General features: G+C 40.7%; 2 protein-coding genes across 2 annotated transcripts in view; one reads left to right on the top strand and one right to left on the bottom strand.

Moving 5' to 3' along the window:
* The window catches only part of kmo (kynurenine 3-monooxygenase), a 31,375-nt gene extending 20,567 nt beyond the window's left edge, over nucleotides 1–10,808 (top strand). The window contains exons 8-16 of the mRNA XM_085297529.1: nucleotides 580–745; nucleotides 845–916; nucleotides 5,007–5,128; nucleotides 5,616–5,763; nucleotides 5,837–5,894; nucleotides 5,987–6,069; nucleotides 8,052–8,153; nucleotides 8,251–8,310; nucleotides 9,665–10,808. Of these exons, the coding sequence (XP_085153655.1) occupies nucleotides 580–745; nucleotides 845–916; nucleotides 5,007–5,128; nucleotides 5,616–5,763; nucleotides 5,837–5,894; nucleotides 5,987–6,069; nucleotides 8,052–8,153; nucleotides 8,251–8,310; nucleotides 9,665–9,811 (958 nt within the window). The 3' untranslated portion in view covers nucleotides 9,812–10,808. The remainder of the gene's footprint in view (nucleotides 1–579; nucleotides 746–844; nucleotides 917–5,006; nucleotides 5,129–5,615; nucleotides 5,764–5,836; nucleotides 5,895–5,986; nucleotides 6,070–8,051; nucleotides 8,154–8,250; nucleotides 8,311–9,664) is intronic.
* Nucleotides 10,809–10,925: 117 nt separating this feature from the next.
* Nucleotides 10,926–20,368, bottom strand: opn3 (opsin 3). Its single transcript, XM_085297530.1, has 4 exons — nucleotides 19,920–20,368; nucleotides 17,747–18,066; nucleotides 12,612–12,863; nucleotides 10,926–12,078 (listed from the first exon to the last, which is right to left on the bottom strand). The coding sequence occupies exons 1-4, from the start codon at nucleotides 20,236–20,238 to the stop codon at nucleotides 11,803–11,805; spliced, it is 1,167 nt and encodes a 388-aa protein (XP_085153656.1). The 5' UTR covers nucleotides 20,239–20,368; the 3' UTR covers nucleotides 10,926–11,802.
* Nucleotides 20,369–26,881: the final 6,513 nt, after the last annotated feature.

Raw genomic sequence — 26,881 nt, 5'->3', positions numbered from 1 at the left:
TTTCTAAGATGTAGTTACAGACAAAGGAATCTATTCAAATCAAACCAGGCTATATATATTATAAAGTGTTATCATTAAGTTGAACTTGCTAAACTTTAACTAGATTAAGGTTAATGGGTAGCTAAGTAAAAGTTTTAATGACCACTAAATGATCATCATGTGGCTTTTGATTCTAATAATAGTGACATTCTGACATTGTAAATTTAATAGAAATCTGCTGTATCTAATGGAACATTCAAGAAGATGCAGTTTAAGTCAACTCGGGCTTTGAGTCAGTAGTTCATTTGTGTCTCATTCAGACCTTAAGCTAATAGCCTCGAGGCTGAGCAGTTACCTTATTTTCTCAAGTATCAGAAAAGAGAGGCTTTCTATAAAGCCAAGCAGTGACAGCTCTGTACGCGATAGGACACTGCTTCCAGTAAGCCTTTGCTCATTACACGATTCAATTCTTATGGGTATTTTTTGTGTAATTAGGAACTCTGTGGCTTAATCATTAAAGCAGTTAATTCTTAAAAATAACCTCCATGTTACTTAGTTTTTAATGAAGTTAACTTGTCATGTTGCTCATGTGTTTCTCAGGTTGGACGGGTCCAAGGAGCAGGTCAAGGCAGACTTGATTGTGGGGTGTGATGGGGCTTTCTCTGCCGTACGTAAGCAGTTCCTTCGGCGTAGCCGCTTCGACTATAGCCAGACCTACATCCCTCATGGCTACATGGAGCTCACCATGCTACCCATTAATGGAGAGGTCAGCACGCTTCTAGTATTTGGCTCAGCAAAATTCATCTGCAGTGGTAGTTATCTTTCTGCTCATTTAATTTCTGCTGGCTGTCTTCATTATCCCCAGTTTGCTATGAAGCCTAATTATCTACACATCTGGCCACGAAACACATTTATGATGATCGCCCTGCCCAACTTGGTAAGTGTGAACTGATTTCTAAACTATATCAGTGAAATTAAGCAATTCAAGATTTGTTTATTTGTAAAGTTACTACTGCATATTATGTGGCAAGCTAAAGGAAACAAACACTAGCACCTTTCAGAGCTTGACTGACCTCTGGGATGTCCTCATGGAGTTAATTAGGCTCACTTCATAACTATGAAGTGAGGCTTACTCATCAGAAGTATCTTGGCACCCTGAGGTTCACCCTACTTTTCACACAGCAGTGTTGCACTCCTTCCCACCTGTGCCTCTGCATCTTTTTCTCTGACTCAACAACTCTCTGTCGTTCCTTTATCTGGTTAATCCCATAATGATTTGTCTACGTGGCTGAATCAGCACAACTCTTTTCCTCGCCTAAAGGAGACTAGGTTAAGGCAACTGACTTTTGAGTGCCTTCACACTGTCACTCACTCCCCATTTCCCAGAAACACATTTCACACGGCTGTGAAAAAAAAATTGTCTTCCTTGCTGTGGATACCATGGTAACAGTGCTAAAATGTCCACGGGGAGGACTTTGTGATGTTGATAGATGACACCTGCTCAGAATGCAAAAATAAACACAACCTTAGTGAACTTCCATCCAGTGGTGTCTGGCATTCGGTTTACATTGAGGATGGAAAATTCTAAACTATGATCAGCAGGGAAGATTTCTCAAACACATAAATTCATCCTTCCATTCTCTTCTGTTTATCCTTTTTCAGGGTCGTGGGGGGTGGGGGGTTGCTGGCGCTTATCCCAGCTGTCTTAGGGCGAGCGGCGGGGTACAGCACTTTGGCACGGTGGTTAGCACTGTTGCCTCACAGCAATAAGGTCCTGAGTTTATTTCCACCATCAGGCTGAGCTCTTTCTGTGTGGAGTTTGCATGTTCACCCCATGTTTGCGTGGATTCTCGTTGGGTATTCCGGCTTACTCTCACTGTCCAAAGACATGCAGTTAGTTAGTGGGGATAGGTTAATTGGAAACTCTAAATTGCCCATAGATGTGAGTGTGAATCAAACATATAAAATCAAGTAAAAAAATCTATTTAAACTATAAATGCTGCATCCTGCTGCCTTATATGCACCAGGATGCAAATTTTTTGGTAACGCTTTGGGTACTGAAGCTTTGGAATGGCCGTGCATCTCTGGAAACCCACTGAAGCAATTAGACAAAGTTGCTGACACTTGCAATCTAGAAAGCGATTTGATTCACTTTATGCAAGTGTTTAGTGTGTGAGGTACCTGTTTAACTGCCTGACGTTTTAATGTCATCTGCCTAATTAATTTTTTTTCATTAAACATTTGTGATGGATTTAAGGTGAATGTCTTTAAGGCTTTTAATAATCAAACTGTGTTGATTATATTGTCATTTGTGTACTGTGTGGTATGCAATCTGTGAGTGCTTTTGTTTACTTCAACCAGAACGATAATGATGAAGGAGGAATAAACACAGTGGCCTTCAGTTTTTCTTGATCTTACTTTTACTTGAACTTGCTTCCAAAAAGGAACAGGAACTTTATCGAGACCCACTAATATGTGGGTCTCGATTAAAACACAAGCATGTTGTGTTCCACCTCAGACACTTCACACCTCCTCTATTCACCCTGCTCACTCCCCCCCACCCCCAACAACAACATCCAATACACACTCAACACAAGGCTCCAGCCTGTCTCTCTCAACCACCCAGGTTAGGAGGGAACTGAGAAGGATTAATGGCAAGAAGGCAGCGGGTCCAGATGGCATCAGCTCGAGGGTCGTCAGGTCCTGCGCGGACCAACTGTGTGGGGTGATGGAGCACCTCTTCAACCTGAGCCTGAGGTTGGGAAGAGTCCCACAGCTCTGGAAAACCTCCTGTGTTGTACCAGTGCCAAAGACTTCACGCCCCAAGGACCTCAACAGCTACAGGCCGGTGGCTCTGACATCCCACCTGATGAAGACCCTGGAGCGGTTGGTCCTGGCTCAGCTTCGGCGCCTAATAAGCTCATCACTGGACCCACTTCAGTTTGCCTACCAGCCTGGCATTGGAGCGGATGATGCCGTCATTCACCTCCTACATCGTTCCCTCGCTCACCTGGAGACCACTGGAAGCACTGTGAGAATCATGTTCTTTGATTTCTCCAGTGCCTTCAACACCATTCTTCCCTCGGTTCTAAAGGACAAGCTGGTGAACTCTGGAGTGGACCATCACCTCACTACCTGGATCCTGGACTACCTCACCGACCGACCACAGTATGTGAGGACTCAGGGCTGTGTGTCGGACAGGGTCGTCTGCAGTACGGGGGCCCCACAGGGAACGGTTCTGGCTCCGTTCCTCTTCACCATCTACACTGCAGACTTCTCCCACAATTCCACCCAGTGCTTCCTGCAGAAGTTCTCTGATGACTCTGCAATAGTCGGCCTCATCACTGATGGGGACGACAAGGAGTACAGAGGACTGACTCAAGACTTTGTGGACTGGTGCCAGCTGAACTACCTCCAGATCAACGCCAGTAAAACCAAGGAACTGGTGGTAGACTTCCGCAGGCACAAGCATTCTCCACTGCAACCACTGAACATCCAGGGTATGGACATTGAGGCTGTGGACAGCTACAGGTACCTTGGTGTTCATCTGAACAATAGACTGGACTGGACTCATAACTCAGACGCCCTCTACAGGAAAGGGCAGAGCAGGCTGTACCTGCTGCGGAGACTCAGGTCGTTTGGAGTGGAGGGCCCACTCCTGAAGAAATTCTATGACTCTGTTGTGGCTTCTGCTATCTTTTATGGCGTGGTCTGCTGGGGCGGCAGCATCTCTGCTGGGGACAGGAAGAGACTGAACAGGGTGATCCGAAGGGCCAGCTCTGTTCTAGGATGCCCTCTGGACCCAGTGGAGGTGGTGAGTGACAGGAGAACGGCGGCTAAGCTGTCATCCCTGATGGACAACATCTCCCACCCCATGCAGCAGACTGTGACAGCACTGAGCAGCTCCTTCAGTGGGAGACTGCGGCACCCACGGTGTGGGACGGAGAGATTTCGCAGGTCTTTCCTCCCCACTGCTGTCAGACTCCATAATAAAGACTTTAACTGATCAAGCACACACATCCATACATATGCAATAATACTAAGTGCAATAATCCTTTCTGTCATCGTTGTATTTTTACTCAGTTGTATATAGTATTTGTATTTGTATTCTATTTTTATCTTATTGTATATTTATTTTATTTTATTCTACTGTATATAGTATTTTATTTTATTCTATTCTGTACAGTTGTGTACTGTATTTATTCTTATTGTATTCTAATTTTTGCCTCATAACTTTTGCACTGTCCACTTCCTGCTGTGACAAAACAAATTTCCCACGTGTGGGACTAATAAAGGTTATCTTATCTTATCTTATCTTATCTTATCTTATCTTATCTTATCTTATGTTAACTAATGCTTTATGACCAAATATCAGTAAAACTAAAACTAATAACATTCGTCCTTAACTGTACTGTTACATAAGGAGACAAATTATGCTAATGCTTAAAACTTTAATATCTTTTGATAATTGAATGTTAATCATTATTATTGCTATCAATATACTATAATTATCTATGTTTATTTAGCTGGTCTATTTTCCAGATTTAGATGATTAAAGCCATATTATTAAAAAGTGCAATACATAGCTGGCAGTGTAAAACCTGCAGTTAAACTCACATTAACAGCAGCATTAGCATAAATAATAAATACAGAAGATAATTAGATATTATTCTGAAACTGACCATTCTGCAAAATAAGTGCTTTGGGTACTTTGTTTTTATGGTAATCTCCTACATTTACTGATGTTGTAATAAAGGTGTACTTATTTTGGCCTGTTAGTATGCAGTTAGCATAGTTTGGGGGAAAAAAACAAGATTCAATGTGCCAAAATGAGTGAGACCACACAACAGTCTAATCTTTCATTTGGATGTATAACTTGGCGTGATGCTAACAGTTCAGTTCTCATGTATCTCTGCTGGAACAACAGGCAGTAAAAGGTTAATCCTGTGAAGCATCCTGTGATCAAGAGTGTCACGATGGATTTGGGAGCTAACGTCTCTGTGTACTCTGTTTACTTTCTGATTTAGGACAAGACATTCACCTGTACCCTTTTCATGCCCTTTGAAGATTTTGAGAAGATCACCACAGGAGATGAAGTCATCGAGTTTTTCCAGAAATACTTCCCTGACACCATACCACTAATAGGAGCGTAAGTGACTTTCTCCCTCCCCACCCATTTCCCTGAATCCCCCGTCTGCCTTTATCTCTTCATCCGACCTGCCAAAGTGTCTTCAAAAGGCCTTTTATTTCCCGTCATCCCATCAGCTCCAGCCACATCCACAGCTCTGTTCTGTGAAGTGTGAAATTGCAGACTTACAGTTATATGGATTTTGTGAGGTGAGGTTCTAATTTGAGGTGAACCATATGTTGCGGGTGACAGAGGTGGGGGGCTGTGTGAGGCACAGAAACGCTTGAAGCTTTCATTCAGTTACTCATTCAGAGTGCTTTGGCATAAACGGCTAAGTGCCTGCTTTAATTTCTCAGTTTAGCTGCTTAGTTAGACAAACAGAGCATAGCTGTGTTTGTGTCTTGTGATAAATGCTCTTTTGGCAAACACAAAACAGTCTGTTGCAACTGTCAGATTAAATTGTGCAAAATGAGTTTGTAATTCTTGAATTTCAATTTTTGTGTTGCAGGGATACTCTCCAGAGAGATTATTTCCGATTGCCTGCGCAGGCCATGGTGTCTGTCAAATGCAACCCATATCACATTGGTGACGCGTGCGTCCTTATGGGTGATGCAGCCCATGCAGTAGTGCCTTTCTATGGACAAGGAATGAATGCTGTAAGTAGCACTAAATGAGGGGAGGAAAAGGCAGAATTAGACAGAGACTAATTCATCTATTCATGTTTTATAGGGCTTTGAGGACTGCATTGTCTTTGACGAGATAATGGATCAATTCAATGAGGATTTCAGTAAGCACTTTTTAAATGACCAAAGATTAACGAAGAGAGAAAAGCTGAGCATACAGAATAATTTCCATACGGCCCTTTGTGTATCCCGCTAGGTGCTGTTCTGCCTGAGTATACCAGAGTTCGGGTTCCAGACGACCACGCAATTGCTGACTTGGCCATGTACAACTACATTGAAGTAATCCACATATTTTTTTTAATATGAAAGCAGGAAGTTGTGGTCAAAATTTTATACACTGTATGATTTACAGTGTATGAATTTGTTGAGCTGTTTTTTGTTTTTGTTTTTTACATAGTGGGATGATTGTACAGCATACATATTTAATGAATTTTAAAAAAAGTATTGGGTGCACAAGTTAGATTTTTTATTTTATTTTGATTTTCTCTAATCCACAAATGGTCAAATATATACTTATACTGCCATGTCACGCTGTGTGGCAGGCAGGATTGGACCCAAACGCAGGACTCGCAAAACACAAAGGGATGAATTAAGGGAGGCAGCTTTATTGTGCTGAAGAAAACTAACATACAGAATACAAGAAACAAAACCTAAAACTGGAAACTAGGAACAAGAACAGAAAAGCTAGAAAACTAAGAAACTAGGAGCAGACTCTGAAGAAAACCAGGGAAATGATGAGCACGGAGAAACATACACAGCAAATGGGAATGACACGACAACCGGGAGAGGAGAACCCAGGACTTAAATACACAAGGGTGTAACGAAGGAAACAGGAGGGAAACACAGCTGGGGCTAATCTGACAAAATGAGACGGGGAGGAAGCAAAACTGAAAACACTGAGACTGTCAAAGTAAAACAGGAAACAAGAGACCTACACAAAGAAAGTGACTTGACACTGTGACATGGAGGCATGACTAACTAGGGAACCAGAAACACAGAGACAAGAGTAACTAACCGTGGAATATGGAAGGCACAGTGACAGAAAACTAAAAATATAGCACAAGGAGAAAACGATAAAGAGAACCAAAAATGTGAAAAACAACAAATCAAAGAATATAACTTAATCCAAAAACCCAAAACACTGGGTCACAGGCCCAGTACCGTGACATATGATCCCACTAATATTTGGTGAAATGTCACGTAAATTGGTTGGTTTCTTGCCACGGCACAGCTTCTAAGCATAGTGGGTTGAAGTTTCAGTTTTTGTGAAGAAAAGGCTTAATGTAAGCCTGCTTTATCTGTTCCAAATCCTGTTTTGATGTTTGCTTTTTCCAAACATTCTCCCGTTGTAATATCCACTTGTGTCCAAGTTTCAGGTGTTGAGCTGCTTGAGGTGAAGTTGAAGAATTTGTCAGTAACCCTTGTTCTTCATTACTCCATCCATTTTGTGCAATGTACCAGTAGCACTGGCAGCAAAACAGCCCTACTACCACCACTATGCATGAGAGTTGTTACAGTGTTGTTAGGTTTGCACGCCTCGCCTTTATACCTTCAAACATACCACTTGATCATTGATCATTGTCTCATCTGACCATAGAAATTTTCTCCAGAAGGCATTTTGCTTGTCCATTTGGGAACCTGTGAATTGCAGGTGAGCTTGAATGTATCAGATTTGGGGCAGGGGCTTATTTCTTGGTCAGCAACGTCTCAGACCACAGTGATGTAAAACTCACTTGAAGGGTGGACAGTGACACTGCTGTTCCAACAGTTTCCAGTTCATGGCAGGCTTGATCCTTGGTGGTTCTTGGGTTGTTCCTAAACATCCTAACCAATTTCCTCTCATCTGAGGGTGACCGGGTGACCCATTAAACTTTTGAAACGTCCATCCTAAAGCCATTTTGAAGTACATTTTGAGAACCAACTGCTCAATAAAATGTATTTCCACTGACCTTAAAACTGAAAAACAAAAAGGTGTTGATGGGCATAAGTGATGAAAATCCTCTTCATCACTTCTGAAGCAGAACAGTTCTCTAACCTTCTGTGCATTTAAAGTCTCTCTCTCAAAAGTAATGGATAAAGCAATTAAAAAATAGCAGGACTATGTGTTGGCTTAACAATACTCTTGATCTTCCACTGCTGCAATTATATCGAAAGGCAGGAAGAAGGAAGTCTAAAGTTTCTCATATGGCTGAAAGATCTACCTAATGATATCATAAAATGGACAAATGGCTGACAAACACATTTGTTGTATTGTTTCATAGATGCGAGCACACGTCAACTCCAAATGGTTCCTTTTCAGAAAATATGTTGACAACATCCTCTACTTCTTCATGCCAAAGACAATAATTCCACTTTACACAATGGTAAGTTGGATACAGTATCACTAATGAATAGTAACTGTTTCCACATCATTTTGTCTGAAAACTAAATCTGCTATTCTTTCTGTTTTCTTGTCTCTAGGTCACTTTCACTAGGACCAGATACCACGAAGCAGTCAAGCGGTGGCACTGGCAAAACAAAGTAAAATACTTGGAAAAAATGTGCACTACACATGAATGCAATTTAATTTTGATGGGACTTTTCGTACCTTTGAACAGCTAAGCACTGTAATTAGCAAAGTGACAGTGTTATCAGAAGCAGCACTAAAGGTGGCTGCGACTCTTGAGTAAACAGTTCTCCATTTAACACACATCACGGCCGTACGCGTTTGTGGTTTCTCTCGCTGGGCTGTAGATAAGGCTGTTAGTCCTTGGCTCTGTGTTGAACTGTCTGATTTGCCTGTGCTGGCGGCTTCTGCTCTAATAGACAGTTGGACAGCCGGGATTTTCACAGCCTCCCCTGTAAATTGATTCAACCCGTAGGGCTGTTTGGGCAAAGGGTGAAATGACCTTCATGGGAGAAAGAAAAGAAATATTATCTCTGAAGCATTACAGTTAACACGATAATATGGCGTGATACTGAATATGGAATGACAGGTAAAAATATAGGTCAGAGACAGGGTGGCAGTGAAGTGTAAGGATGTATTATAAAAGTGTCAGTAACAGCAAGGTCATTGATTGGGTGAAGGGATTACTTCACTTTAGGTAAGCAACTGAACTACAACAATTACCCAATTTCCTTCGCGGTCAACCTTCAGGATCAATAAAGTTTTATTATATTGTAATTACATAGAAAAAAGATTTTAAAAAGGTGTCAAATTATTTAATTTACTTTAAATTTTTGAAACAAACACATGTTGTTTATTAACCCTATGACAATAAATGACCTACAAATCATTCAGTTATAACATAACTCAAGGAACCATTGTTATGTCTCTACCTAACAGGGATCATGTTGACATTAAGTTATGTATGTACATATACAATGGTGCCATGTTTAGATGTAATGTCATGTTATCAGTTTGTCTAACAGGCCAGGTAAGAATGGCTGAAATCTGAGCATTTTGCATATATTGCAACAGTTTTATTTGTACGGTGTTTCAAAAGCTAGATGCTTTCCTCCGGGCAGCTCAGCCACAGAGTTTGCTGGTTGGCACCTCAATAACTCCAGTCTCCGCACATCTCTGCACCTCATCTCTGGTCCTCAGCGTCACTATAAAAAGAGGAGCGTTCATTAATTAAATCCCTTCCACCCTCAGCCTCGCTGGCACTGCCCCTCAAGCCCGCTGCACCATCCCTCCACTGCAGCAGAGCCAGAGACCACACCCCTGTCACATACTGCCATGGATCTCCAGGGAAACAAAGCCTGGGTGTTTTCTTTGCAGCTATGTTTGGGATACTGATGTTCATGAAACTGGAAGCAATTTACCAACCTTTGTGTGATTTGTGAAGCAAATAACTGAATTCAAACTAATTATCTATTCATTTCTTCACAGGTGATAAACCGTGGCCTGCTGCTCAGTGCTGTGGGGGCTGTTCTTGGTGGTTCCTACCTGCTCATTAAAAATCCTCCAGATATCAACAAGCTCATCGTCTCTGCTGAGAAAATGTGGGACAGGCTTGTGGCTCTCAGGACGCTCTGAGCACAGGCATCATGACTGATCTGACAGACAGGTGTACAGACTTAGAGTTAAACACTAGAAAAGAATTTAGAGGCGCCCAAATATTAATTAGATTTTGACTAAATTATCTAATTCACAGCTATAACTCCAGCAATGGCAAATTACTCCAATAATGGCTGCCCTCACTTCAAGGACTTAGTGATTGATCAGAACGACTTACATCGTTTCATTAGTGTTAAACCGATAATGATCAGCAGCGGTGAGCAGAACACTGCTGTTTTAATTATTAAGCAAGTTTAATTCAAGAACACAGGGTCAGTTTTAGGTGTGTGTAGAAGTTTTTACTGTTTTTACACAAGAATGATGTCAGCTATTTTTCTTTGTCTCCACTGGGCCCAGTGACATTTACTTCACGCAAAATCTGGGATTTGTTTTTGTTTTTAAAGCTGCATTATGTTTTTGCAATGTTTCACTTATACATACATTACTGTGCAAATATATTGAGCCAACCCTTATTTCTTTATATAGGTGCAGGGAAATAGGTGCAGTGATTTATTGAAACATGCTAAAACATAAATGCAAATATAGACGACAGAATTGTGTACAACTCTTTGGATGTTTTGTTCTGTGGTCTGTCAAGATCGTGTCACACTGCTTCAAGAAAGGTGAAAGTTTCCTATTTATTAAGGATATGACTATCAAACGCTGTTCACCTGCAGTATAGGTTTAGATCTGCCAGCCCTCCACTTTTTTAAAGACACTTCACACCACTCTGAGATGTGATAGGTATTTTCTGCCTGTCAGACTGTGTTATCTTTGATTTTATCTGTTTATCTTTTTTGTAGATTTAACTAAAGAAATTTTTACAACAGCCTGCTGGTAACAAAGATACAATTTTACATATGTACTTCTGACCAACCGCCAATGTAGTATTTCCTCTCTTTGGGCTTGGAGTTTGGCTGGTTTGTCCACTTCAAATGTGCTGCTATGCTCACCTATATAAAACAAGTGAAGATGACTGGTTTTAAGGACTTTTATTTACCCTTCATGAAACTCATTGATCATTTTCACTCTCTGGCAAAAAGCATAAATGTTAAATTTCCAGTTTTGTCACCTATGGACACAGCTAGGCAAGTTTTTTTTCTGTTTCCAGTCTTTATTATAACATATGCTTCATAGTGAAAATACAGTAAGAAATCAACCAAGTCCCAGTTTTCCAACTGTCTAAAAAGACAAAATCCCTCTCACTCGTTCTCACATCCACAGTTAAAAGGGTTTTTATCAGCTAAGGAAAACCATTCATTAAATCTATTCATAGCTGACAGCTCAGGAGGAAATGAAAGGAGTGTGTCACTAAGGTCTTAGTCTCATTTCCTCTTAGTCTTCAAGTAGGGCTACTCCCATCGTCCTAATACATACAAATCTACCAAGTGTAATTTCACAGTGACTGATCTTGTCACACTTGATATTTACATTAAAATAAGATGAGCTTAAGTAAACAGGCTAGATAGCTTAAAATAGGGTCTCTTTATTGAATCCATACACAGTAATGTCAGTTTGTGCATTATGGGTTATGGCTAAGAATCTAAGGCTTGTATTCCATTATACACAGTTGGGTACCAACCAAAAAATGAAAATGCTACCACATGTTAAGCCAAACTCAGGTCCTCAACTGCCTTTCATATACTCAACAAAGTCCTACAGCTGTCACATATACTGTATGGCATATCTGACAAATGCGTGTGAGAAAAATACCACCACTACTACATTAAGTTACTTATATCACAACAGCCGATGTTAGATGAGGATGTCAAACTTTCATACTACTCAAACTGGTTTATTTGAGAACTTGGGCTTACAGTTGGGTTTATACATGAAGCTGTAACCAGGCTGTTACCACGTGTGGACACAGAAACAGCCAGGGAGGTCAGACAGGATTGTTTTGGCTTGGAGTTGCATGTTAGGTCCTAAGGCATACGGAGTGGTGGGGTGAGAAGTCCGGTGTTTTTGGCTCACAGTGGCCTCACTTGGATAACATTAAACTGCGTGGAGTTTCCAGCCTTGGAGGTCACATCCAGGTGCTGGAAGTCATCGCTGGTGATGATGAAGACGATTGAGGAGGAATTGAAGGTCACCCTCTTCTTGGGTCGCGCCTTGGTGCTGCTGCACATACTGGACACAACGATCGGTCGGATGGGACGCTCGGTCGGAGCCAGGGGGTGCTCTTTGAGGTTGCGCTGCAGCCAAGAGATCCGAGAGCAGAGCAGCTGCAGCAAACAGCGGCGGAACTGTGGAAGAGAAACAGAAGCAAAGGCTGGTATTTAACAACAGCCTCCTTTCTTCACTCATTAGTATGTCAAACACACAAGAGATCAGCCTCTAGCCAGCAAACCAAGACTAGTGGTCCAGACCATTTCACTCTGACATACAAAATAAAATAAATTTTTATGCTCACCATATTAAGGAATGGAAAAATATTTTTAAAATAGTGACATTTTGTGGGAAGATATTCCTGCAATTTGCTACTTAAAGCTGCAGTTACACAAGAGGAGACGAAACCGTCCCCTCACATTGAGATGCTATTGATTTGTTGTGTTTGTCCATATTTAATTATGGGTCAGCTGTGGTTACTCCGGGGGAGGGATGACAAACTACACAGCAAGCGGCTATTCAGAACTCTCAAGTGAAATATATCATGTATTCTAGACAGAAGCCTAACCTGGGCTGATTTTCGAGCAGCAACACAAAGAGATTGGTGCTGGAGAGGTAGCCTCACCCCAAACATTAAAAAAAAGAAAAGAAAAATAATTTGATTACAAACCTTTCTGCTCATAAAGACGTAAATGAGGGGGTTGTACGCCGTGCTCGACTTGGCAAAGAATGATGGGATGATGGCCAGAGTGGGCGAGACCATGCTCTTCCTGCCGAAGGCCTCCATCATGGAGACGACAGCGTAGGGTGTCCAACAAACCAGGAAGCAGGTTATCATCAGGAGAAACATCACGGCGACTTTCTTCTCATAACGCAAAATCTTGATGATTTGAACCGTTTGGAGGTCTTGGAGAGAGCGCAGCTATAAGAAACAGGACAGAGCAGGATGCTGACATGATGGGATATTTCTTTATCAAGCAAACAAGTTACAGTGACACTTTGTCATAAAGTAAATTTATGTCACAGTCTTTGATTTTGTTTTTTTGCTTAGCCTCATTAGTTTATTCTACTTATCTAAGACAATTTTATGTTATTTGGGGGGGGATTAATCCTAATTTCTACCTGCTACACCAAAGTAATTTCTCAACTCTGGGATATATATCAACCTGTGCTATATTATTGATCTCCCCATTCTCCCCTGTCTGTCTTGTTCCCTCAGCAGCTCTTCTACTTCCATAGTCACATTTCAGTGGTTTTTATTCCGTTTTCCTTTGCTTTATTTTTTATCATCCTAAGGGCTTTTGCCTGTGTTTCATCTTGGGGCCTGTTCCAGGAAGCAGGCTTAGTCAAAGAGACGGTCAGTTACCATGGCAACAGACTTTGTGAACCTAACCCTCTTGCTGGTAGGATTTGTACAACAAACCTCCCCTCCTGCTAACTTTGCAGGAACTGCTTGTGTACATCCATATAGTCAACGTCAAAACATATACCAGAACAAATTAATCTGCAGGAGTTAACATTCTTCGGGAAACAAATATTGGTAAGATGTTATTTTGCTATCCAAGAAGTATCTTCAACTGCCTTTAGACAGACACAGAGCACGTGGACAATGTGGATTTCATTCTCGTCTCAGAATCAAACCTTTGCAATGTCTTTCTTTCTAACACTGCGATTCTGTGCACATTCAATCCAGTTTCCCTGCACTGAAATATTTAGTGTAATTTACTGTTTGGGCAGCATTTAAGTAGAAATCAATAAATGTGTAGTCATTTTGAGCTCTTTGCCTGTTAATCATTGTACAACTTTAGCTTGTGACTTTATAGTTTAACCACTAGCTTTTGTGCAAGCACAGTGTGTGCTCCCCATGTTATGATTGGCCTCTGATTCTAAGACATGACACACTCTCTCTCCTGGCTGCCATCACTAAGATTGTGATTGGACAGCTGTCGAGTCCAGCTCTCGACTCAGATTAAATCAATTTAAGCTCTGTGTCAGGACGGCTGTTATTTGGAGTGAACATCCCGGTTCTGTGTCTCTTGTGGTAAATTTATTGGTTTAGCAGCCACATGGATGGATGGAAGGATAGTTAAAAAACAGAAAGTTAGTTTTCATTTTCATTGGGAGTTCTCTCTATTTGTTTTATTTCTTTTTATATTTAAACCCACCAAAGCTCTACAGCTGTCAGGCTAGTTTACTGGTTACAATAAGATAGATTACATTAATTTCCAGTTTTATCTCTCTTCTCCTCTTGAGAGTTGTATCTTAAGATGTTGGTAACATCGTAAAAGTTGTGAAAACATGATAATGCCTTGGTAACAGGCTGGGTTCACGACACTGCAGATCAAACCTACCCTTCAGCTAAAGAGATGTGATGATAAACAATATAGCTATTCTCTAGACTCGCTCAAAAAAGAACACAGCAGCTGAACGTAGACGTGAATACAATACTTATGACTTTACAATTTGTGCTCTTTATGCTCTTTTTCTTATTAATCCACAACCTTTTGCAAGCTTAAATTCTATTGTTTCTCCAGGCCTTCACATATCTATAATAAGATTTTCTTTCTGTAGCAAAGCCGACCAGCTGCTCTCGTATCAAACCAGAAATAGTCTGCAGGGTACTGAGTTATTCCTCTTTGAAGATGTTCCCAAAATACTGTGACATGTGACAAATCCAACCAGGCCTCTGAGGTGCTCCAAGAACGCAGCAGCTCACACTTCCTGCATGATTGTGCATATTTAAGAAAGGAAACTGATGCAGGAAGGCTTGGAAATCAGTTAGTCCCTTTCTCATTTACATGTTTCATTACAAAATGTGCTGTGTCACTTCAGCAGTCATCTCTTGAATGATGACTGCAGATTCCTTCACAGACAAAGTATTTTTTCGTGACATTATTAAAATAAACTGAACTCATGTCACTTGTCCTTTGCCACAAGAATTTAAGGCAATGCTTCTAAGAAGCACAATAGTGAGTTTTCTGGATGAGTTCTAGCATACAGGACAGGTCCCAAAGGCACAGAGGAATGTAATGATAAAACAGCCGTTAATGAAAAGGGTGTGAAATGAATGTCGCAGAGTCTGCATTTTCAATCTCTGGCTAAAGGTATAAAATAATCATGCAAAGAGATAAAAAAACAAAACAAAACTTTTGCAACAGTAACTGAGTTACTAACAATTTGAGAAGCTATTGACTAGTATGCTTACTTAGCGTCTGGAAGTGACGACTTGTTTGTTGTGGCTTCTTGACTAAGACTTCCTGTTCCATTCGCCAATCAGTTTGTAAATGCCGACCATTTTTAGAGCATTCGACTAAAGGCCCAGTGAGCTTATACCATGGCAAAGTGTCAATCTACAATCCATTCCACACATTACAATAACCTGTGAAGTGTGATGGACTGTGAGGTGGAGCCACATGACTGATGTTCTGTTTTAAACAAACTAAAAATTTTAAATTGTCAGATGTCTTTTAAATTAGATTTCACTCAATGCAACCCCTCAGCTGAAACTACACAAATATTTAGTGATATTCCAATATATCAGCCAATACTTACAAAGTAAGTACATAAACAGATTTCCCTAATATTGGTTATGTTTCCAACAGTGAAGTCGCAGAGTGCTCTCTGGTAGACAAACAACGCAATGCCAAGACTCATAACATGGTTTTCCCCTGTCTTTATTACTTTTTTTTATTTATCAGCTGCTATAGAAGCTGATACTGATTGAATATGTTTGGCGTATCATTCGTTCTATTGGTGTAAAGTCTGCAGAGTTCAGTTCAGTATCTTCTACTACAAAGCTATGCTGTTGTAATATCTGCAGTATGTGTTTTGGCATTGTCTTTCTAAAATAAGCAAGGCCTTCTCTGAAAAAGATGTAATCTGGGTGTTGCTCTGAAACCTGTAGATACAGCATTCGTGGTGTGTTTCCAGATCTGCAAGCTCCTAATTCAATACTCCCTAATGTACCCCCATAACACCAGAGGCAGGCTTTTAAACTAAGCACTGAGGGACGCTCCCCTCTTTATGCTTTTTTGAAAACAGTTTCCATGTTTTCCAAAAATAATGTCAGATTTTAAGGTTGCTTGACCACGGAACAATTTTCCATTTTGCCTTAGTCTATTTGAAATTAAATTTAGGGCAGAATAAACAGCAGCATTTCTGGATCATGTTCACATATGGCTTCTTCTTTGCATGACAGAGCTTTAATCTGCACTTGAGGATAGCATGGTGAAATGTTCACAGATAATGATTTCTGGAACTGTTCCTGAGCCCATGTAACAATTTACATGACAGAACATTTCAACGTTTTCAAATGAAAATGCATCTTTTTCTCTCTGTTTTGGCCTTCCGTCCACACCGGGACGGTGTTTTGGTCAAGGAAAACAGTGTTTTGAAAACGCTCTCCAAAGCAGATGCATTTGAAAACGCCGTTTTCACGTTGCAGTGTGGACAACGAACCCGGAGCCTTTTTGAAAACGATGACACATTTTAGTCATGTGACCAATTAAACAAAGATAGCGGAGGGCCATTATACAGCAGTTGTTTTGTTTGCTCTCAATTTTGACAGCCCTATTAAAGATTAATATCAGTCTGTACATGCTTCAGATAGCTTTTCTTCAGATTTTTTAATTCTCATTCGCTTTTGCAACTTTGTACTTTTGTGTTACTCGCAGCAACAACTCCACCTCATTGTTAGTCCATTTAAAAAACTCGGCGCTTTTCCTCGACATTTTGCCGCGACGTTTCAAAGAGCCGGAAAGTAAATAAGCGGCAGACAGAAATCAGTCAGGTCGAATCGTCTTGCGTTTCATGCATGCGCAGTACTGGAGCATAAGCGTTTTCGTCCGTTTCAATCTGGACGCACAACTCTGTGAAAACGACTGAAAACGATAGTTGGACGCGGAGCGTTTTCAGACGAAAATGCAGTTTTCAAATCTATCCGGGCTAGTGTGGACATAGCCTAAGATGGTGTTTTTATACCCAGTCATGTTTTTTACCTGTTGCCAGTTAACTTAAGCGGTTTCTGCTTAGGTAAGCTGTTGTTCCTCTAGCTTTTTCTTTTTAGTTCCACTTTTTTCTCTTCTTTTAAACAATTGATTCGTCAATTTGGAGATCAAGTGATGACACTGAAATATCCTTTGTAAGTTGGTATAAAACGCTGAAATGTTCTTTCGCTGCATGTGATGAACTGACCTCAAAGTCAGCTGAAGTGGAAGTCCTGCGACACATCAGTGCTAATTCATGTGTAAGCTGAAAGACAGCGACACTTCAAGTGTTACATGAACTGAGGTGTTAGCACTCAAAGCAGCTGGAGTGTGTTTACACACTGGAATTTGTTGTCGGGTATAAGAGCTGGAGTTTTGTTTTTGTATTGTTCTCTGATGTCTCACTTTTATTGTACATGCTTGCACAGTTGAGCTGTCAGTTATAAGACAAGGGAAGAAAACAGCAGTGAAAATTCAAGTTACAGCACAAAAAAGATGTTTCAGGAGTATGACCCAAAACTAAAAATGTGTTTTGTGCAAAATCTTAAAACAACTGAAGTCTACTATTCTGGAAGTGAGAAATAACAACGTACAAAACTCTACATCAATAAATCGATAAGCATCTGAAATGGGGGTTAATATTTGAATAGAGATGTATTTTTGTGGGGATGTGTACCATAAGTTTTGACCGTCGTGGTTAATGTTTTGATAGGCTAGCCTTCATTTACAATCCCATGTTGTTCATTCAGTTTATTAATCTTATTGTTTCTAAGAGAAGCAAGCAATAAAAAAACCCCAAACAATCCTTTTTATTCCTTACCCTTTGCACTGTATACAGGATGTTCCCATAGCAGTAGATCATGACACCAACAGGCACAAAGAAACATGCCAAGAGGAATAAGAGGATGAATGAGGCATCGTTTGGGTCCTTCGAGGTCCAGTCCAGAGAGCAGCCCAGCCTGTGGATCTCTAGAGTGTAGCGGTTCCACCCGAGCAGGGGAGCACCTGTCCAGGCCAGGGAGTAGAGCCAGATGTGGGCGATGGCTCGCCATGCCCAGGGGAAGTCCACCACCTGTGCATGGACCACCCGGATATAGCGCTCATAAGCCAGGGCCGCCAGAGTCATGATGGAAACGATGCCTGGCAGCAAAGGGAGAGAGACAACAGCAGGATTTGGGTCAGTGGCTACTCAGCGTGTCTGGGTTGAGTGTACATCGCACTCAGTGTAAACACAAATCTGAACATCTTGTGTCTGGACATCACATTCAATCATTTTGGTGCAAAACCCTGTGAAGATGCACAGAAAGAGGCTCTTGACTCCTACGCACACACACCTTTAGGACCCGCATCTGCATTACACAGCCTGCTTTTACCACACGTACTGAAGTGTCTTGTGTGCATAGCTGTCGCTCTTTTGTTCCTCCTGTGCATCATTTTACTTATAAGCATGCAATCTTAAGAGCACCTCTTAAAGCCCTGGTATAGCATCTACGATAACTTTGCTGAAATTAGGTCAATATGCCAGGGAAAATATTTTTATTCAAACTTCATCATACACCCTCCCCTAACCTATATACATGTATAGCCAGTTATGTAAGCTCAGATAGGTTTATTATTCTTTTGTTACATACGAATGAGACAGATACAGCATCGATAGGTGGATGCACAGATTACAAAGGGAGACGTTATATAGTATGCGCTAAGTTTGAGCCACAGCAAACCAGCTGAAGGAAGGATGTGCTTGGACAGAACAGCCAGGGCTTACTGCTGCAGCTCCTGTGGCCCTTTGTGTGTCAGTTACTGAGTCACACTTAAAGTAATGTGCAAAGAAGACATCTTATTTGTGCATGGATTATTGGAGGGCACACGTACTGTCAAGCCAAGGGGGTTATCTTTATATACCTCAATTGTAACAGTATGCTCAGTGTAAGCAGGTTCTCTGGATTTGCAGTGCTCACACCCACTCAAGCCATGACAACCTGTATGACCTTGAGTTTTTCACATATCAAATATCACACAGAATCCTTTCCCCCCCTTTTGACAAGGGGGGGAGGGAGGTTATCTAAGGGCCAAAGAGACAGAACGCAGCATCTTCTCTCTTCAATGCCACTTTATTCACGAAAGACTTCATCTTATATAAACTGTTATATCAACACTATCTTTGTATGCCTTTTGGTTCTGAATTCTCCTGTGACATGTACATTGCAAGCCACAACCACTGCTGCAGTGCTGCACACCGGACACAGGCGGGCAAGTGTGCCCTTTGGAATATGTGGAAAGAAGACAATGTCACTTAAAGGACAGCAGGATGACAGAAGTCCAGCTGGTTCGCTGGGTTTCATTTGCTGAAGCGGGAGAAAAAAAAAATAAAAGAAGAAGACTTGGAGGCTATCACTAATGAGCTCATTACCACACATGAGTCCTTCTGAGCTCTAATTCCTACGCTGGTGGGACCCAGACAATGACCCTCAATGTTTATTCACACTTCCCAGATGAATAGACTTATGCTGGAAATAAATGGACACTTTTGCTAACATAGAAGGGCAGGCGCAGGGAGGTGTCAAAAGATTCCTCACTGTATGATGCAAGTATAAATACAGGAAGAAAAAAATACACAATATAAAGCTCAGCATAGCAGCTAGATATTACTCTGTATTTTAATACAATTGAAGAGAGGAAATTTTCACAAGAACTCGTAGATAATGTGTCATTTGAAATTTTTTTTAAAAAAAACCCCCCCAATTATATTTAGATTTATGTTACTGATAACGTCCTTCATGCCTTCGTAGTGCATTCTTTGTTATTAATGAGCTTCTCTCCGCCTTCTGCCTATTTACACTGAGCCGCTATTTCCTTGCATATAGTGCGAGACACACAAAAATGTAACAGGGTTAAAGAATTATATTTGTAAATTATTTTAATAAAAACTATTATTAAATGTTAACACATGCTAGCATAAACGATTAAATTACTTTATTTTTTTCTCCTCTCACCAAATAAGCTGTTGCTGAAGCCGTCCCAGATGCACGTCGACTGGCTCCAAATCCATCCGCCTTTAACGCACGAAGCGAAGGTAAAGTTTATTCCGATGACAGAAACTAGAAAATCACTCAAACTTATGTTGACCAGCAGCAAATTGGTAGGCGTCCGGAGTCTTTTGAACCTACAGTAGAGTATTATGACAAAGACGTTATTGCAAAAGCCGAATACTCCGATAGTCCCAATGGTAAAAGCGAGAAGTTTGTAGGTGCCAAGTGCGAAAATGTAATGTTCTGTACTTCTCCCGGCTCTGGTTTCGTTAGGGAGATTCATTTCGCGGATGGAAACTTGGTTTCCAGCATTGTGCTGCGCGCGTCTCTGGGCACGAGAGGCTGTGCGCTCGTCGGCGCTCCCACACCGGCTCCTCGCGCGCCGCTAATTCAAAAGCCAACCTGAGACTGCTGTTTGCTGAAACTAGGTCAATATACCAGTGACTAGTCAGACCCAACAGGAACGTCAGGCTTCCGTTTATACTTTCAAAGTAAGGCTTTTTGTATTCTTAGGTCTATATTTAGGTCTACTGAGATTAAGAGTTTGGCTGTACTTCGAAAAAACAAAAAATAAAATAAAAAGTCAAACAAAGACATACATGTTGAAATAAAGGCGTTCTTTCTTTGTGGGGATTGCAAAGTGAACTAATTATCTAAAAAAGTTTTCACATGTGAAAGTGTGCCAGACAGTTGGCAAATTAGTGTTAATGATAGCCATACATGTGTATACTTTTGCTAGGAGTGTGTTGGAAATTTGGTAATTGAGTGTTGTGCAGTGAATTGTGCCTACAGTTTTGCAAAGTGTGTGTTACAAAATTGCAAACTGAGTGCAAAGCAGTTTTTGTGCTTTTAGTTTTGCAAACTCAGTGAGTGGTTTTGCTATAAGTCTGAATAGTTTTAGAGATTGTGCTACAGGAATCAGAGTTAGGGTTTAAGCAATCAGAAAAAACTGTAAACTAGATTTATTAATCCCTCGGGAGGATTCCTCCGGGTTCTCACACTTATTCAGCTGTGTGACAGCAGTTTATTCGACCATCTACGCCAGCGTCCGGTTATATTTTAGACAGCAAGGAGCAGACGGCAGGTGACGTAATTCTGAAGGCTAGACCGTCCAATTTCACAATCGCTCATTTCCGGTCTACCCGGCTTTTGGAGGACCCGGCCCACTTAGACCACAAAGGCCGGGTCCTCAGGTGGACGCAGCCTCTGAATTTGGACACCCCTGGCCTGTTTAATAATAACGGTATTTTATCCGATAAATAAACACTGTAAGATTCAAGTTTTTTGTATATATATATGTACATGTATACCCCCCCCCCAAGTAGGAGCTTGGCCCACATCAGTCTAAAATTGTATGTAACCATGAATAATGTGATGCCATGTCCACCAGGAGAGACTGGACAGTACAGATGTAAAACCAATATGCCAGCAGTTCATTTCAGCTAATGAGAGGAGCAGGCATGTGTTTGTTGTGTGGGCATGTAGTCCATGTCTGTTGCTGTAACAGTAGTTCATGTTGAGAATAAAACATCCCAGCTCACTGATCTGATAGAGGGCAGTAGTCCATAATGTTGCTGAGAGACCTTTTACTTTGTGGTAATCTTAGACGAGTAGTTTTATGGACAAAAACCAACAGGTCATTCAGTGTTCCCTTAGTGCTAATGTATAAGAGATGTTGGTGTACTGTAACTGAACTAATGTTGTTAATTTCTTAAAGTCATATTCTTTTATTGTCATGACTGTATTTGAAGCTATTTTTATTTTTGTATAATACCTGATTTATATGGAATATGGCTGAAGTAAACTAAAGCCTAAAATACTTAGTCGGTCATTTGTTTAATAGTAATTTAACATTATATAATTCACATATAAAACTATGAATTGTAATTTTAAATGGTTTAAAACCATGTAGAATAGCATATGTAGGCAAGTATATTTCTCTTTCTTTATCAAGAAGCAAAAACAAAAAGGAAAAAATAAGAAACAGGGCAGGGTTCGATGGTTGAATCATCCGTCCCCACCAATGCCACAACCAAATCTACACCCTTGCTGATGAGGAACACCTGAAGTCATGTCCCTAACACCTGCTGGTAATCGATTGAACAGTAATCTTATGCCTGACAGATTAGAGAGGATGGGGATGTTCTCCAACTGTTTTTATATTACCAGTGTAAAAAGGGGTAATGATGAGATTTCACATACATGCTTATATTCTGTATTGTAAAACTCTGTAGGAAACTTCTCACACTCAGAGTCTCACGTGCACTCGAAACCAAATGGTGACAGTTCATTAACTGTTCTGATTTTCCTTTTTTTTTTTAACAAATGCGTATCTGTGGGTCCTGTGACATTTTGAGGTGGTCTTCCTCCACCTCGTTTTTTTCCACAGAGAAATGTCATTGTGCTGCTGAAGCGCAGGGTTCCCACGGCGACGTTGTTTGTGTCTGACCTCGTTTCTCTGCGCCTACAGGTTGATTTAAAATAGCAGAATTCTCTTTAAGACGTGGGGATGTCGCACAGACTGGAAGTGCTTAAATTGTGCAGTTCACCCACTGACTCACTTGCTCACGTGCCGTTCATTCACCACTTAAAGGTTTTTCATTCAAGGCATAGAAGGAGCTTTATGTTCCCCCTCCATACAGCAGGGATTTATGCCACAGCTCGACTCTGTAATAAAATATGTTCTCCTTTCTTGCCAAGGATATTGTAAGGGAGGGTAAGTCGTAAGCCTGTGATTATTACTAACTGTAATAATCTGTGATGCAATTGTGCTGTTATGCTGGGAAACAGTGGTCCATCAATATATTGTTCAGACCAGCAGCACTTGAAATTAAACTATTATCAATAAATAGGTCAACAGCATTCAGATATAGATATCTAGTTAAGTTTTTGTTCTGTGTAGGCATCCTTTTTATGTTTAATCTTATTGCTTTTACTGCTATCCATAAGTATTTAAATTTAGACAAGTCTTTAATGTTTTTTCTCCTCTTTTTCTATCCGATCAGACCTTCTCTCATAATTTAGCGAGAGGCCATATGTTTAATTAAATGGAATCCCTCTACAGGTGATCTCTGAGCATATTTCAGCAATGCACATCTGCTTGAATGTACAAAATCACCCACTGCTTTTCTCCCTGGAGATGCAATTATTGTAAAGCTACTCTCACTGTGCTGGGAATTAGCTCCATAATGAACTTTAAAGTAGCTTTTTTTCACCTCTCCGTCACAAACATTAGCACTTCAAACATGACAGAGCTCTATCTCTGGCAGTTCTACCATCACTCAGACATCTATAAGCATCAACACACGCTTCCTGACTCTCTCCAGTCAGGCTGCAGCGGTGAACCCGGCTACCCTCCGGTGTCTTTTAGAGAAACCCGTGTGGGGCTCCAGAGGTGATATTCAGACCCTATGAGCTCGTTCAATCATTACAACTACTTTCATGCATGACCACACGGCTTTTGGCAGAAATAAAGCTGATTGCTTGCTGACTTTTTCTTTTTCTTCTTGGCCTTCTGAAAGGCAATTCAAGTAATCTATTCTTCACTCAAAATTACAGTCCTTATCTGAAATGGACAAAGCAAAGTCCTGTAGCGGGAAGTGGCGAACAAGAAGAAATGCAGCTTATAAGCTCCTCTTTCTTGCTATGAGTTTAAAAAGAAAATGAATACTCTCATGTTTGTATTATATATATGAAGAATCAACCGGCAGACGATTAACCTAATTGCGTGTAAACCTGGTAGGCTTGATGGATTGTTAAGACAGCCAAAGTAAGCTAGAAAAACAATTGTCCATAAAAGTGTCAAACAAATGCAATAATCAAAGCCACAGCATAGAAGCTCCGTCTATGTGAAACTGTGAGTTCACATGTTATTGTCTCTTTTTGTCACTAAAGTCATACAGACCTGTTTACCTGTTAAAGCCCTTCAAAAACATTTCAAACTCTTTGCTTTGTTCATTTTCACACAGAACTTTTTTTTCATTATGTTTTAACTTTTTCCCTCAAAGAATTTTAATTTCAAAGCCATTAAGTATGGTTTCTTTGAAGTTATTAAACAACTGAATGTAAAATTAATGTGAAACAGCTTGGCTTAATGAACTCGCTGCACCCCTACTTGGGCTTCCCAAATGTGATTTCACTAAAGGGGGAAGCAAACATTGGAACCCTGATGAATATGCATCTACACACAAATATTAACTCGTTTAAAGATAATTCAAAGAAGACACGTGCTCATTTTAAATCCCCTGTTTTCTCCCTTGCATACTTCAGAGTTTTATTAAGCTTTGTGTAGCTTATTCTGGGTCTTGGTGCAGACCCTCAGTTCCTCCCTGAAACAAACCATTTTAGCTCCGCTCTCTTTATGAGCGGAGCTAAAACACTCAAACATAATAAGTGAACAGTAGTGCGTGTGTCTTAGGTGATCATATTAAGGATATGTGTTCTAAATGACATCATACAGAGCTAAGAGTAGAAAAACTGTCCTAAACAGAGCATTTGGAAGAAATTGAAGCCTGAATCCTTGGTGGATAGGGATTGCTTGTAGCTATACTTATTTCATTTTATCTAACTGTGGACATGCTTAGTACAATAATTCACCATGACATGAATTTATGAAAAGGATGATAGGTTAATTTATGGATTACAGACCTGTTAACACAGATTGTTTTGTGGGGCCAAGCAATTTACCTCGGCTGCTCTTAGCTCCGAGCACAATATCTAGTGAAATTATTGAGGAGAAAAACAGCCCAGTACTTTTGCAACTAATGATGTTCATTTTTTTAATAATAAGTCACCACATGACTAAAACCCACTGATTATTTATTTACTATTGCTTTGACCCAGATGGGCAATTTGACGAGTCACAAATTCAGATTGTCTGATGCCACAAACAGCTGTCATGTATGACGTGGCTCCTGACTTACACTCGGCCCACATCCACTGCTGCAACAGCTGGCGTCTGCTCATTTTGTTAAATAGCAGAATAAAGCATGTGGCCAAAACCAGGTTCTCTCTAAAGGCCGTGTGTCCCATCATCCCTGCCCTCTCCGAGGGATTAACAGAGGAGAGGATTTGAACTTGGAAGTTGAGGACAGAGCATACTGCAGCTTTAATACATTGCTGTAGATGCAGCGCATTCTCAAGTTTATAAAAGTGTGCTGTCTGTGTGCTTTTTCATGTTTCCAGCCTCGTTCTTACAGCTAAAATAATTGTTCATTTTCAAGCTCGCTGCTGGATATAAGCTTTTTAATTGCGTAAACAATTCTCTGTGGATAGCGGCTGTCATTATTATTGACACGCTTATGTTCAGTGCCTCTTCACTGCCACGGCTAAGCGTCTTTGAAAATTTGCCAAAGAATCTCTTCTGTCAGAAATAAATAAAAATGTTAGCGTCACTGGAGAACAGGGATGTGCACGTGTGCATGGCGACACGGTGATAACACGTCATGAGTATTCCTCCTTTAAAATCTCATTTTAACGTTTCACAGGTCAAAGTCCATGTGCAGCTACAAGGGCAGCCAGAATTAAACTCTAATCGCAGCGAGTCACAGATTGGTGGACTCGATTCTGCCCCTGCAAACAGCAAGTTAATTACGGCGGGCAATTGTGGCAGCTGAATTCGAGAAATAATCTTTTAAAGGGATTCTGAGGAGCACACTTTAGACTGACACACTAACCTCTGTGGTGCATCCTTATTGCGCTATGAATAATTCATTACAGTAAACCATAGCTTGTCCTCACAGTAATTGGATAAGATAGACATGTGTGCATGTGTGAATGAGCATTTCATCAGAGCTGTCAGAAATGGAAATTAGAACATGCCATTGTGAGAGATAGAACACCTTTGTTGATTCCGTGGTCTGCAAGTCCCAGAGCCGCAGAGGAGGAGTAAGAGTGTTCTTGGATGCTCTGTGTCCTCATTGAGTCACAGATCCAAAAGGATTTTAGCTGCCACACCTGTGTTATATTGCACAATGTTTCCAAACCTGGTGGCTGGCTATTAATAAAATATACAAAATATATATTTTTTTAAGGATTTTATGCTGATACCTAATGGCAGTCAGGGTGCCATTGCTCATCTCTGCATGAATATGCCTCCCCAGACCATTACTGACCCACCGCCAACTCAGGTCATGCTGAATGATGTTACACACAGCATAATGTTCTCCACGACTTCTCCTGACCCTTTCACGACTGTCACATGTGCTCAGAAAGAACCTGCTGTGAAAAGCAAAGGGTGCCATCGGTGGACCTGCCAGTTCTGGTATTCTATGGCAAACAGCAGGCAGTGAGCACAAGGCCCACTGTAGGACATCGGATTCTCAGGCCATCCTCATGAAGTCTGTTTCTGATTGTTTGGGAAGAGATATTCAACACCAGTGTCTTCCTTGCACAAAGGAGCAAATACCAGTCCTGCTGATGTGTTGATGACTTTTAATGATGTGCCATCCTGGAGAAGCTGGACTACCTGTACAATCTCTGTAGTTATCAGAAAGATCAGGAGGCAAAAATGTTGTTTGCACCCACTTTAACACAGTGATGGCCAAAACCATGGCCACACTCTGAAGTCTGTAACTCTTGTGTATTTTTATTTCTTCATTTGAACACAGTAACACACTTTAGTTTCTAATAAGTTTATTGATTGGTTTAAGTACATTTGTCCTGTTCGTAAGCACGCACATTTAGTTTACTTATGTAAGCATACCAGTTGATTACTTTGTTTCTTTTACCTGTTTCTTACCTGCCATGATCCCTGGGAGTTGCCAGACAAAAGGTGGTGGCCAGGGTTTAAAGTCCTTAAATACAAAGAAGGACAATTGGACCGCACCACCACTTCCTGCTGAAGGGGAGAATGTGTATTTTCTTTAATTAAAATTAAAAAAACGCTTTTGTACTTAATTAAATATTTGAGTTTCGGGTTAGTGGTT

Source organism: Mchenga conophoros, linkage group LG13, assembly GCF_057382185.1.
Source record: "Mchenga conophoros isolate Kocher_MC1m ecotype Shallow Benthic linkage group LG13, M_conophoros_male_GT1.1, whole genome shotgun sequence".
NCBI lineage: Eukaryota > Metazoa > Chordata > Actinopteri > Cichliformes > Cichlidae > Mchenga > Mchenga conophoros.
Note: the sequence above shows the minus strand (reverse complement) of the source record. Positions and strands in the feature narration are given on the sequence as shown.